The following is a 14,677-nucleotide window of genomic DNA, read 5'->3' on the forward strand; positions in this document are numbered from 1 at the left end:
GCCTCGCCCGCGCCCGGGCCGGGGCTGGCCTTGTGCTCGGGCTCCTGCCAGTGCCGCAGGTTCGGGGAGGGAAGAAATCCGAGAGGCTCTTTCTGCAGGTCGCTGAGGCTTGGGTGCAGCGTGCCGAACGGGGTTTGGGCGGGGGGGTAGACAGCCTGAAGGCCTGGGTTGGACCTTGCTAAGCTGCCATTGCATTTGAGCGTTCATGGCCTCCGAAAGAGATGCTTACCTCTAACTGAACTTATCCTTGCTTAATCTTTTCTTTTTTTCCCCGCTCTGCTGCTTTTTTGTGTTCTCAGAGGAAGGAGGAATGCGCGAACAAGAAATCAGGTATTTACTGGAGGCCCGTCTATGAGACGGAGTAAATTAACCAGAGAGATACAACTGTACTCTACTGGAAAAAAAAACTGAACAAAGCCCCTAAGGAAAAGAAATGTCCACTTAGGCAGTCAGACATGGCTCACGTGTCTCCTTCCACGAGGAGCCTGGAGAGAAGCAGCTTTGAAACAAAAGCCAAAACTTATCACAGGTTTAGATACAGGCAGTTAATTTCCCACACTGTGGTGTTTTTGGTTTGGTTTTTTGGTTTTTTTTTTAGCGTCTGCTGACAATGGCTCTTTCTTTAGGTGGAAATATTGTTGTAAGCTCTGTTACTGGAAACTTATTTCATCAAGCAGGTATAGCACAAGTTTTATTTTGGCTCAGCATTACACCTTTGAAATGGAGTAGCTGTGATCCCGTTGCATCAGTTCCCTGTCTCAACCAAATAGTGAGCAGCAATCTTTCACACATTTTAGTGAAATCTCTTTTTGTGCATAATTGACTGCACATAGTATATTCAGCACTTTTTGATGGCTTGATGTAACACCTCCTTTTCTTGCCTGTCGTCTTACTAAACTCAATGGCACCAATTTTCAAACCTCTGTTTTTGGAATCTTTAATGCATTTCCTGTGCTTTGTTTTCAATAAACCAGTAATTTTTTCGTTTCCTTTCATGAAGGATTCAGGACAGGCTATTCCACTTGTAGTAGAAAGCTGCATTCGTTACATCAATTTGTACGGTAAGTTGCTTCAGTAATATCAACAGAAACTTTCTGCAAAGGAATTAAATACTCGTAGTTAGCAGTGAGATACAGTAGAGACGCCCGCAGCCCTCACTACGTGGGCTCGGGTTATAATTACAATGGCATTGACTGTGATGTAGCATTGGATGACTGACAAATATTTAGGTCTTGTTAGCGCTTATTCAGGTTAAATTGTTCACTCAGGCCCCAGGCCAATGGGGGCCCTTTCAGTGCTTTGGTCTGGGGGGCTTTGACTGGAGAATATGAGCAGAAATGAACCGTAGCAGGCTGTCGCCTTCCTGCTCTCTGAGCCTTTCTCTCCGGGTGCATTGACTCCCAGTTTCTGCTGTTCTTTACCAGAAAGTGCTGTGTAGCAGTTACAGAAATATTTTCTGAAACATTGTTCTTTTCCAGGCCTTCAGCAGCAGGGCATTTTCAGAGTCCCTGGCTCCCAAGTGGAAGTCAACGACATCAAGAATTCATTTGAGAGAGGTGCGCGGGCAGGGCGTGCAGCTGCAGCTGGGACGCCGAGTCCGAGCAGAGATTGTTGGTGGGAGTTTCAGTGTGTGCTGGGTGCACGAGGTATTGTGTAAAGCCTGTGCCAAAGGCCTTTCTGCTCTGAGACATGAGGAGGTTTTCTCCCCTTCTAGGTATCTCAGTATTGTATCTCCAGCAGCAGCGAAGAGTCACTTAGGGGAAGAGTATGAGAAGTAGGGGTAGGTGCAGAGATCTTTTCCACAGTCATTAATTAAGAGCATGAAAGCCTCAGATGAGAGCCATAGAATAGTTTGTTGGGGATCCATTTTCCTCCTTTCTGTAGTGGTTTGTCAAGGGAGGAGCAGCATTGCCACATGTACCTGGTGGCAGTGTTGGTTGTGGAACTGCCAGTGATTCTGTTGAGAAAACCACATCAAAGATGTAAGGCTGGCAAGACAGGGCAGAGCAATCCTGCTGTCACCAAGTGAAGGTGAAACTGTGAAAGGAACAGTCTAGGTGGGGTAATGGCCTCCATGCCATTAATCTTTGGGCAGCATGGAAGGATCGGGGTGAAGGTGGCCATGCCAATGAATAAGGCAGTGGTGAGATTGTCAAAGGCTGGAGGATTTGCACATCCAATTTAAGAGGAAACTGTATCTAAATCCCTTGGGTACAGTGCTATCCAGAACCATTCGGTCTGTTCCAGAGGCATGATTGCATCCTCCAGCCAAGCCTGTCTTCTCAGGCTTTCACCCACCATCGTTTAGATCTGCTCAGCTCTCTGAGCTGTTGCCTTAAATGTAAAAATGCACTGGGCTGGAAACTGTGAAGAAAAACTGATTAATAACATCCTCATCTTCAGGAAAGGGTTAAATTCTCTACAGTAAACTGGGTTTTTGTAGGTAGGGCTATAGCCTGTCTCAGTATGATGCTGTTTAACAGAGTACTGTATTGCTGACAAAATGCTTAGCGTTACCTTTCCACACACAGGAGAGTTTTCTGAACTGTGAGAAATTTGGGGTTTCCACCGAGTTAGTAAAAAACATTTCTTGTGTTAGTCCAACTTGATAATAATGCTGGAAATAAATCTTGTCTGGGCAGGTGAAGATCCCCTTGCTGACGATCAAAATGAACGTGACATTAATTCAGTGGCTGGAGTCTTGAAGCTGTATTTCCGAGGACTGGAAAACCCCCTCTTTCCTAAGGAAAGGTTTCAAGATTTGATATCTACTATAAGTAAGTACAAGTGACAGCTCTTCTTGGAGAATAGGGTGGGACAAGAGAAGCAATAAACGGGGGGCAAGTACCTCTGAGGTTTGCAAATAGCAGCTTATGTTGTAAGAAGGCATATAGGTCTGCAATGGAAGTTGTTGTGAAAAGATGGGTGTGCACTGGCAGCGGTGGAGGCGAGGGAGAGGTAAAGCATCTTCCTATGGCTCTTTTAAATTCTTCCTGGCTCTTCTAAATTCTTCCTAGCATCATGAGGATCACCAGAGAGTCATCTCCAAGCTTAGGCCAGTGGGCTGCACATGCAGCAAGCCCATCTACACATCTGCAGGTTGTATGAGGGGTCATTAGTTGCTTGAACAGGGTCAGTGGCTGTCCTGCCTGCCCAGATCTCTGCAGGTAACGGCGGTTCCTGTGCCTGCCCGTCACACATCAAGCAGCCCTGTCTCCTGGGACCCAACAGGGTTTTGCTGCTTTAGCTCCGTGTCTTCACTAAACATAGTGAAGGCCAATAATTGTTTGCAACTCACAAAGCTCCTCTGGCCCCTGAGGTCTGCAAAATTGCTTTCAACCTCACTTGGTCAGCTGTTCTCCATGTATTTGCTCTTGGCATTGCCCATGCCAAAGAAAACCAGAAAGTGCTTTGGGGTGTGCACAGAGGTAGAAGCTGAGGGGTTTTAATCATGAACGGTCTGGGACTGATGTCAGGGAGAGCCTGGTTGCCCTTGTTCTGTCCTGAATTCTCCTCCCAGCTCCACTTGTTCCTCTGCAACGGAAGAAACGGATATCCCAGCTGGGGTTTATTTCTCCGAATACCTTGTAGTGATGACAATTATTTATTGGTAAGTCATGGAAATTACTCCCCTGGGGGAAAGGAAAAAGGCAGAATGAATTTGATGTTTCAGAGATGATGGAGGAGCATGTTGCGTGCTTTGGCTGCAGGATGACTTTATTTTACAGGAGAGGTGTCGGGGTTGTTGGGGGGTTCACGTGTCTCGGTACGTGGATAACTTCAGGGGGACTGACTGGTGAACACGTGCTGAAGTCCTGCATTTGGCTTTCACGGCTCATGGCTCCTTACTCCTCCTTAATGTTAATGTGCATAACTGCTAGAGATTTAGTGACGTCAAGAAAGACAGATGATATCTAGAGGGGAATGACGCAGGGATGGGCTTCTTCCAGAAGGAGAAGAATTTCCTTTTCTTTTTCAAGAACAGTTGTTTTATATAGTAGCTTTAGGAAATTCACTGTTGCCTTTCAGTTTTGATGTGTAAAACAGCACAGCAGACCTGTAACATGGCAAACAAAGGAAGCTGTTTCTGCACCAGTTTCGTGCCCCAGACAGGGACTTCTAGCGTGGCTTGCAGCGCTCGCTCCAGCTGCCCTCCCCGGGGCACTTGCAGCGAGCAGAGCGGGGCGCCTGGGAGGCACAGCCCACAGAGAAGGGGACAAGTCCCCTTCAGTGCCGGGAAATGTGCCCAGTGCTTGGTGATGTGACTGTCTGTGTGCTTGCAGATAGGCTGGTGCTTTGGAACCATCCCTAATTAATGCCAGTTTGCACAATTTATTAAGCTTTTGGGAGCTTTTCATTGCAAACATCATCTGTTAATTTTCTGGATAGTATTCTCTCTTTTTTCTCATTTTAGAAAGAATCTTCCTTTTCCTCATCTTTCCTTACTTTTCCCGCTGCTGTTGCTACCTTTCAGTTAAGGATAGATTTAAAATTAATTAAATGGCCCTATTCCCATTCAAAATCTGACTTTAAGTGCATCTGATTTTCTGCCACATAAATATAGGCTGTGTAATAGGTGTCCCGACCTACCCAGATTGAAGAAGCCTTCTTCCTTTGAGAACCACTGCTCAGTAAAACGCCACCCTTGCTGTAGGATGTTCTGTCTCGTTTTGTAATTACGGCAGAAAGGTTAAACGCAGCCGGGCGGTTTGGGCTCTGCGCCGCAGTGCATCACAGAGCCACCTTGATTTCCCTTGGCTCTTGGTAAGGTATTCTGAGCGAGCTTCTTGCAGCAGGTGCTGCTGCGCATGTCGCAGGGCCTCCGAGTGCCCCGGGAAGCTGCAGAGCCGCATCGTTCCCTGCTGCGTGACGGGGAAGCCAGGCCGGCTGCTGGCAGATGAAAGGCTGGCTTTTCCTTTTGCTTATGGGGGACTGAGAGTTTACGTGGAAGTGTTTCTCAAGTGCACGTGAGAAGTAGATGGATAGAAAAGGCACTTTGTTTGCAAGGACTCATTCAGGGGTGTGCCTGTATTGTAGAGTGATTGATGATCATTCCATTAGTTCCTCTGAATTACAAACAGTTGGAACATTTTGCTAAGTGAAAAAGGCAAGTGCTTCAGGACAATTTCTTCCTCTGGGTTTCAGAACAGATACCTATTGTTGTAGGTTTTTATCCAGTTTTTATTTATTTGAATTTTTTTTTTCTTTTAACAAATGTCCTCTTAAGTAAAACCAAACTGAAGAAGTAGAGAACCCAGTAAGCAATAACAGGGGATAAATGCATTCCTCAAAAGGCAGTGTGGGGGTCCCCAGGCCCGTGGGCTGGCACTGAAAGCAAGGTAGCTCTAAGTCGCCCTCCCTCCTACAGCAGGAAGCTGATTTCTGATAGTGGCTATGGGCTTTGTGCACTGCTGTGGAGAGAAGTGAATCTTAAAGTACTGGCTCCGGTTCAGAATAAATTCCCCTTAAGACCAGTGGGAGACTGGAGCAGAAGGGCTCACAAGGACCTGATGGTTAACCCATAAGAGTAACGTGAATAAAAACGTCATTTAAATATCTGCACTAGAAAGCCAAGCAGTGCTCCATTTTACAGTGCCATATTGACTAAAGCTTTTGAGAAACAGAATAGTTGTTGAGGAATGAACTAAAGAATTCATAAATGGTTATTTTAAAAATAAAACCATGGAAATGTCTTTATTTGCTGTTTATACTATATCTGAATGTACATATGACTGCACCCATAGAAGAGTGCTATGCCCAATGCTCTGCTTGCACCTTAGTGCCAAACCAGGGAATCGAATCTGGAAACAGACTACTGGTTTCCTTGCATAATGGGCTACTAGATCTGGAATGAGTTCCTCTAGTGCTGTGTTGTCTGGTCCTGTGGTCCTGCGAAGGTTTAAAGATGTGCTTTCTATCCATGTGTTACAGAAATCGAGAACCCCACTGAGAGAGTGCACCAGATCCAGCAAATCATCGTCACTCTGCCTCGGGCTGTCATTGTCGTCATGAGATATCTTTTTGCTTTCCTTAATCAGTGAGTCTCTTTTTTTTTTTCTCTTTTCACTGAGTTTCTCCTTGCCCTCCTTTGTTTTCAGGGCTTCCCTGTCTTTGTTGCATGAGTCCTTTTCGGTATTGCCATGGAGAGTTGTATTTTATTTCTTCCTCAGCCCTGCCTAGCCATGGCTGGGTGTCTGGGGAAGATGTACAGCTCAGTGACGATTGCTTTTCTGGCCAATGGGGGTTTGGTGGTGGGAGACTTCTGAGCGAATGAGGAAAGTCAGCACCGCACCTCCCTCACACTTGTGCTTGCAGCTTATCGCAGTACAGTGATGAGAACATGATGGATCCCTACAACCTGGCCATCTGCTTTGGGCCCACTCTGATGCACATTCCAGATGGGCAGGATCCGGTGTCCTGCCAAGCCCATGTCAACGAGGTCATCAAAACCATCATCATTAACCACGAGGGCATCTTCCCCAGCCACAGAGAGCTGGAAGGACCTGTCTACGAGAAGTGCATGACTGGAGGGGAGGAGTACTGGTAAGGAGCAGGGACAGGATTTCATTGTTTGCAGAACTTAAAGCCAGGTGCCCTTGTTTGGATTATCTTCTGACACTGTACATTCAGAGTGAATCCGTGACAAAACGCAGGGCTTTGGTAGTCAGAGAATGGACCCCAGCTCACACGAATGTAGGAGAAGGGCTCTCAGGAGCAGTTTTGTCAATGTTAGAAGACAGATGAGTTTGTGTTAGCCAGGGGATGCGACCAGCCATGTGCAACTGCATTGTGTCGCGTCTTTCTGGTGCACAATTCACCCTACTTGGTATGCCCAGGATAGGAAAACTCCATAAACAAAGTCCCACATTAGCAGCGTAAATTATATTACACATTCGTCTGGAGGATGCTGGAATTCTAAACTGACCTTCAGATCTGATTTTAACAAACCAGTATTTATAATAGACTTGAACTGATTTGTGTGCAAGTTTTCTACATTTCTGAGATCTAATCTTCCCTGACGCTGATCACCTGACACGATCCTTACTGATGCAAGTGGAGGATAAAATACTAAAACTCATCATGAATGAGTGAGCGGAACTCTTTAACTTGGTGTCACTTTATATTCGTTTTGCCAAATACGAGTAAGATGCATGAGCAACAGAACATGATGTTCTGGGCCTGAAGATTGTGGTGTGAGTGTCTGCCGTTCTCAAAGCAAGTTGAGCAGAGATTCAAATGCGATTCAAAATGACCATCTCAGTCCTATAGAAACTAAAACCATAACTCTTTCAAGTGTCACTGGGGCCAGAATTTCCCTCAACAACTTACTTTTGCTAAGTGCCTCAGGAACAGAATCTTGTTCTTTCTTTGAAAGCACGGTGTATTTTATTTCAGTGACAGCCCACACAGCGAGCCAGGCACAATCGATGAGGTTGACCATGACAACGGCACGGAGCCACACACCAGTGATGATGGTGAGCACAGACAGAAAATCGTGTCTCTCGTAGAAAAGCTGTGCATAGGAAAGCAGTGTGCAGTTTGCTCCTAGTCAGATTAGAGGCTGGACTGGAGTCTAGCACTTTAGTGGGGGACAGTGTTTCTGTGTGCTTGGTGTTGCCTATGCATATTAATAACTGTTGCTTATAGGTTTTCATCATAGGATGTGCACGGACCTTCGCAGTGGTCTGACTCCATGGCAGAGTACAGGGGTTGGCTTTTTGGAGCAGTTCTGTGAGATTCCATTAATCTCGTATATGATTTTTTTTTCCCCTTGTCATCTGTGCTTACATGCAGCCATGCGATGGTGAGGACACGCTGTGTGAAGTGGCTCGTGAGAACAGGAGGGGAGTCAGGGGCTGGCATGGGGGGGACCAGCTTTGTTCACCTTGGGCCCTTGGATGTGCTGGGTGGAAAACAGTGAATGTCAGCAGCCGCGTTGGGGCCTCTGAAATGAGGGGGTCTTTCAGCGGCTTTCATTATGCTGTGGATCATCCCCTGTCAAGCAGCCATCTGCCTGGCAGAAGCTAAATGCCCCTGTCTTTGGCTGAGCCGCAGCCTGGTTTTCCCCGCAGTCAGTTCTGTTTGCTTTGGTGACGAAGAACCCGCCTGCTCGTTTCTGCCCCTGTCAGGCCTGCGGAGCTGCCCAGCTTCGGAGGGCGAAGCGGGACATGCTGTGAGCCAGGGCTGTGTGGACGGGTGCAGCCGGCTGTGAATCCCTTGCAACTGAGTGCGTCATCAGCGTTCCGTAACGCTCTGAGGAGGCTCAGGTCCAGCTTTCTGTAAGGTCGTGTCTGCCTGCACTTCTGTGTAAACCAGCTCGGAGTTTCGCATACGGGCTCTCACTAAAAGCTTTGAAGTTCATGGCAATCAGAGGCGAGCGTGGAAACGGGGGCACTGGCAGAGCTGGACGAGAAGCGTGTTTGCTTCAGGATGCGGTACCAAAGCAGGAGGAGACGCTGTGCTTCCCGCACCTCAAGGGCTCGGCCACGGGGCGAGGTGGAGGTGAGGCCAGGAGATCCCACTGGCACTGCTGAGGGGCAGCGAACGTGCAACGCCATGACACCATTTTAATAGCAGGACTATGCCATGTGGAAGGGCATCAGGGAGCTGAACACCTCTTCTGCTTTCCTGATGACCACCACTTCCTTGGATGCATCCTGCCCCCGACAAACCGCTGACGCCTTCTGAGGCTGGCGGGCACCGTGGGGAGGAGGGGAAGGGCACAGCTGGGCCAGACAGCTCAGGACCTGCTTTTGGCTACAGACAGGAGCCAGCAGGACTAGGAGATGGAGGAGAGCAGGCTGCCATTTAGCCAGTTTTATGCTTGGGTGGTCACATTAATAGCTCTGATTGGAGTTTCCAGGTGATTAACTGTGGTGCAAGTGTGAAGAAGAGGAGCAGCTTTATTTTGTGAATTTACATATTCCTTATTCCCCTCTCCCTCGCCTCGTGCACCCTCCCTGCTGGAAAACTCCGTATTTTAGCAGAGCTTGTGAAAGCTCTCCGGTCACCTTCCCTGCTCCGTTTCCTCCAGAGCATCCCCCATTGATCCTGCTGTAGTGTTCCCAAACCCTGCTGCTTAGATTGGTGTGGATGTGTATTTTAAGCTGGGGAAAACCAGTCTGCTGAAACGACCTGTCCTGTCCCACGTGAGGCAGAGAAGGGGGCAGGGATCTGATTCAGTGTCTCCCGTGTCCTCCTGTGCTGTCTCCTCCTCTGTGCAGACTTTGTCGCTGCGCAGAGCGGCTGATCGTGTCCTGATCGCTGCTTCTGCCGAGCCTGTGGTTAGTGACAAGGCAGACGCAGCAGAGCCCATTTCCATATTTTAATGAGAACGTGACAGATCTGGAGGAACTGGGCAGATGTGCCCTGTTTTGCCTTGTCATTGCCTGTCTGCCAGTCTCCAGGCGGGGTTTAAAATGATCAGGTGTCTCAAATAATCAAGGTACATTGACTGCTTGCTTGCTGGCTCCGACAGTGGCTCGAGGTAGCTGAGTGGTGGCAGCCTGCTTTGTCTCGCAGCAAGTGAGGCGGAGTGCAGGTTGCTGCTGCCGGTGCAGAGAGAAGTGCTGTCGCAGCTTTGCAGTCGCTGCAGTGGGTTCTCTGGGACTCGGTGCTCCCAGCTGGGAACAGATTTGCAGAAGAGCCAGGCCTCTTCCGTGGGCTCCTTGGAGCCAGCCAGGCTCCTGTTCAGATGCACTGGCAGCTCCCGCTGTGGTGCCCTTGGCCGGGCACTCAAAGGTTCCTGGTGTGCTTACAACCTCCCCAAGTGAAGTCCTGCCTCAGCCCTCTTGAATTTCAGGCCATGAGCTCCCAGTGTGTGAATGCCTGGCGTTTGGTAGAGCTTAACTTAGAAGAAGTGGAGAAGCGGTGAGGTGGAGTGCTGGAAAGTCTGCAGATGTGGGGGTGTGAGGCAGAGCAGCTGCCTGGCCAGAGCCAATATCATCGTTTCTATGGGGACCCCCAAAGGGGGATTTGCTACTTATCAATAATTTAGCCTGTCTCCAGGATAAGGAAAGGAAGAGAAGGTAAGTGGGGCTTTGATCACAGTATCTGACACAGCTTGACAAGATCCCAGTCTGGAGGATAATGGGGTACTGTAACTGAAGAAATCACTTTATAGGTAGAAAATGGGAGTGCGGGTGCCGATGCCATATGCACACAGGGAAATATAAACTACTCCCCATCTGGTCTGTAGCTTTTTGTAATTGCTGGTAGTTTGTGAGTCTGTGAGAAATTCCAGGAAGGCTGGAAGAACAAAAAGAATTGATAGGTCTAAAAATAAGATGGTTTGTACTCGGTGAAAGATGCTCTCGGGAAGCTAGGGCAGCAGCATTACTGCTATTCTGGTGAGATGCCTCTTTCTAGGACTTATTGTGCCCCTGTGATTGTTGAACTAAGCTTTTCTCTATCTTGTTTTCTGTCCTTTGCAGAAGTGGAGCAGATTGAAGCCATAGCAAAGTTTGACTACATTGGACGATCTCCACGAGAGCTCTCGTTTAAGAAAGGGGCCTCGCTGCTCCTGTACCATCGGGCATCAGAAGACTGGTGGGAAGGGAGACATAATGGTGTGGATGGCCTCATACCCCACCAGTACATTGTGGTGCAAGACATGTGAGTAAAGTAGCGTGTGTTGATCCAGAATGTTAAAATCACATACCTGCAAAAGGTCCATCTTCAGCCACCTAAAACAGGAGGTCAGATTTTCCCAGGTTTAATGACTTCAGTGAGAAATCTGGACCTGTTCACATCTGCCTGTCCATGTATTGGCTCAGGTTGTTTCTTGTTCAAGCTGATAAAGCCAAGCACTAAATACTGTACTTCAGTGTGGCTGAACCCCATCCATCATTGACTCCTCAAAGTGGCGTGACCCAGGCTTAGCACTGGCCCTGCCCCTGTGTATGTTGACCTGGCATTGTTCAGTGCCCACCTGGCCTGGAGGCAGATCCCAGGGTCCTTCGCAGATGCCACTTCTATTACAAGTACTGTGCTTGTACATTAAATGTACATCATTAAAATGGCAACTACAGCCTAGGGGGATATGGAGACATGATATTCACTTTTTCTAAGCTCTGGGTACTCTCTGAAGTGGTGGCCTTGGTCCAGCCCTTTGTTAACAAAGTCTGGAGCTGCTGGAGTAGTGATGCTCAGATCCACGCTGTGGCTGGGCCCTAGCCTCTCTCCAGGCAGAGCCCTGTTGCTGATGGGGGTCTCCTTTTCCTAGGGATGATGCGTTCTCCGACAGCCTGAGTCAGAAGGCGGACAGTGAGGCGAGCAGTGGACCGCTGCTGGACGATAAAGCCTCCTCCAAGAACGACATCCAGTCCCCGACAGACCATATTGTGGACTATGGCTTTGGGGGTGTAATGGGCCGGTAGGGAAACTCTCATTTTCCTATGAACACAGAGGTGATCGCTGTCATGTGTGGGGCGAGTCAGTGTGTGCTGTAGGGCAAGACGGAAGAGAAGGCTCCAGTAAGCACTGCAGAATAGTATGAGCATGGAGGGGGTTTTCATGTGCATTGCTAATGTAGATCTTAACAAGTAAAGAAGGTACCATGCTGTCCCTTTCTTGGCACTGGCTAAAATGTCTGTCTTCCCTCTTGCCTTAGTCTTCTGGAGCTGAAGGGCTCGAGTTTGGTTTGATCTGAACTCTCAGAGCTGAGCGATTTGTCTTACAGCATGCAACCAGACACTTTCGATCTGACGGACGGTGACCTAGTCTTGTGATGGATTCTTTGCAGAGTGAGATTGAGGTCTGACGGTGCAGCTATCCCTCGCCGTCGAAGCGGGGGGGACACCCACAGCCCGCCCCGAGGGATGGGTCCTGGCATAGACACTCCTCCTCGAGCAGCGGCCTGCCCTAGCAGCCCCCACAAAATACCTCTTAACAGGGGCAGGATTGAGAGTCCCGAAAAGCGCAGAATGGCGACATTCGGCAGTGCAGGCAGCATCAATTTCCCAGACAGGAAGGCCTTGTCTGATGGCCACCCGCTGAGATCGACCTGTGGATCGACTAGACACAGTAGTCTTGGAGATCAGAAATCTCTAGAAGCAGAAGCGCTTGCTGAGGTAAGAGGGTTGTGAAGTGGCTCTCGGTGCCCAGGGATCGAGAGGCTATAAAATAAAAGTCACTTGGGTAGTGCCGCAGAGCCCCTTCTATCTCAACGCCATTTAGAATTACAGTGCTGTTGTAGCTGCCACAGTGTAAAGTCAAAAATGAGCAGCCAACAGCTTGCCTGCTTTTCCAACCTTATCGGTTGGTCTAATGAAAGATGCTGCCCCCTTCCACAAACCTTGTTTCTTTGAAACAACAGACAGAAACGTTCGATCCACCACCGAAATGTGCCGGCAGCTCTTTGCTTCCACAAGGAGGGAAGCACATTATCTTAATCTGATGCTCCACAAGGAGCTTAGGAGGAGAAAACGAGATTTGCCAAATAAGAATTTGACTGATGCTCAGTGTTTGGAGGAAAGTGCTTCAAGTTTGTTACTGGCTGTTTGTAGCTGGGACCTCAAAATGTTAGCCTAATCCCAATATCACACCTCCAGCCATGCAACATCATCAGCATCACACTAGGCCATCGGTCCCATGGTGCTGATTAGATTCACGTTACCTCCAGCGTAGCCTGCAGGTCTCCTCTCCCTGCTGCTGGCAGGAGGCCCCCAGGCAGCAATCGGCCAGGTTATGCCCAACCTGTTAACATCTCAGAGAGCGGTCCCTTCCCGGAGCAGGCTGCAGAATTCTCCAGCCTCTCGGAGACCACGTAGCTCAGACGGTCCCCGGGCATCTGTCTGAACGGCTGCAGGTTGGGCTGTTTGAGGGCCTGGGGGCCGGCAGCGCTGTGGACAGGCTGTTCAGCGTCCCCTGTTTCAGCAGTCGGCGGCCGTTTGCTTCGTGCCCCGCTCCGGCGGGAGCAGCAGCTGTGGGTGATGCTCAGGTGGAGGGGTGCAGCTGCCGGAGAGACCGCTGCCCACCGCCTGGAAGCAGCTTGTGTGCCGCAGGGTTTGGCAGGCTGTTACGTATCGAATCAGCTGCTTTCAGTGGGATAATTAATGATGATTGCAGAAAGGAAGAACTCTTACTGTCCTGTTTGCTTTTTCACCAGCCACGCTCCTTGTTCTTTTGCTCTGCAGCACGCTACCCAGCTTGTCTGTCCATCAAGAGCTTGCGTTTGGTGTGAACAATTTACAAAGTTACGGTCGTAGCGCAGCGCGTGCCCTGAGCGATGGCTCGCGCTGGGGCACCACGTCCGCCTTGGGACGGGATAACAGCGTGCAGGAAGTCCCCGGGCTCGGCTGATGGGCAGTAGCGTGGCACCCCGCAGCGGTGCCCGGGGCCGCGTTCCCCAGGTGCAGCGCAGGGCTGTGGGAGTGCAGGGAGCCTCCAGAGGGATGGGTGAATACTGAGGACGGAGCACGATATGCACAATTTTCTTGGGCTTTGGGTTGTTTTTTTAAACCTTGAAAAAGATTCTCACTCAGCTGATGTAAATAAATACTTACCTTGAAGTCTGTAGGACTGCTGGACTTGGTAGTATGGAGGCTTAGTGCTGGGAGAGTATTTTCACTTGTTAACTGAACAGCTTAATAGAATTAATTGGAGTTAATTTGATAATTATTTCCCTTCTGCTGATCCTCTGAACATTATCTGAGGCTCACCGAACGTTTTGTATGCATTATAAAATTAAGGACTTGTCTATACAAGGACAGCAAGGAGAGTTAACTGGAGCTACTTTTTAAACAATTGATTCAGTTCCCTTAAATCACGTTTCAGATGGTCTCATTCTGAGTTAGTGGCCTTAATTCAGTGAAGGTGGATTTAAGAGAAACCAAACTACGGCCTCTATTTCTGAATGAGACTATCAGCACTACAGTTGTAGGCAACTGAGCTGATTTACTTTAAATGGGCACTTGTGGTTGAACGGGGTTCACCTTCTGGAGGATCTCCGTGGACGGACCCATGGAGACCGTGCCTAGGAGACACGATCTGAAGCGAGCGGGCGGCGAGAGGCTGGGGCCGGTCTCACCTCGCTGCCTCCCCGCACGCAGGGAGAGGCCTTGTAGCGGCCTCCCTTCTGTGTATGGTGAGCTGCCATCGCGCTGCTCGCTCTGCATACACCCCTGTGCGTTTCTGCCCTGCGCGAGCCGTTGCCCTGTGGGTACAGGGACAGCAGAGGTCCCGTAGAGCTGATGGAGGCTGCAGGGCCTCCTTTTCTGGGGAAAGAACAGCCGCAGTGCTGCGGGGGAGCGTGGACGTGTCCTGGGGCACGCTGGTGTTCACCCCATCACTGATGGTGCTTGGGCTTTGCTCCCTTTGGAGATCGTGACCAGACTCCTGTGGACACGGGGCACCTTTGTGCAGCCAGAGTTTGGGCTTTACAGCTCCTCCTAAAGCTCCTGCTTTGCCTGGAGCCTCTGTCTTAGGTCAGAGACCCCCACTCACAGACACACATGTCAGGACAGGGGGCATCTCCATGGGGTGGGGTGCAGGACCACGGGGTGATGCTGTGGCACGGTGCTGACATCCCTGTGTCGGTGGCATTCACAGGACATCGAGAAGACCATGAGCACGGCACTGAACGAGCTGCGGGAGCTGGAGAGGCAGAATACAGCCAAGCAGGCCCCCGATGTGGTCCTGGACACGCTGGAGCCCATGAAGAACCCCCCAATGGGTG

General features: G+C 49.5%; 1 protein-coding gene across 1 annotated transcript; it reads left to right on the top strand.

The window, feature by feature from the left end:
• Positions 1-994: 994 nt before the first annotated feature.
• LOC104622531 (SLIT-ROBO Rho GTPase-activating protein 3) lies at positions 995-14,670 on the top strand (the record flags this gene model as incomplete). The annotated part of the gene is made up of 10 exons (XM_010289350.1): positions 995-1,061; positions 1,479-1,556; positions 2,643-2,777; positions 5,932-6,037; positions 6,316-6,543; positions 7,396-7,475; positions 10,434-10,614; positions 11,225-11,374; positions 11,744-12,071; positions 14,551-14,670. Coding segments are annotated over exons 1-10 (1,473 nt in total), but the record flags the coding sequence as incomplete, so codon positions are not given.
• Positions 14,671-14,677: the final 7 nt, after the last annotated feature.

Source organism: Phaethon lepturus, unplaced genomic scaffold (genome assembly GCF_000687285.1).
Source record: "Phaethon lepturus isolate BGI_N335 unplaced genomic scaffold, ASM68728v1 Scaffold57306, whole genome shotgun sequence".
Classification (NCBI taxonomy): Eukaryota; Metazoa; Chordata; class Aves; order Phaethontiformes; family Phaethontidae; genus Phaethon; species Phaethon lepturus.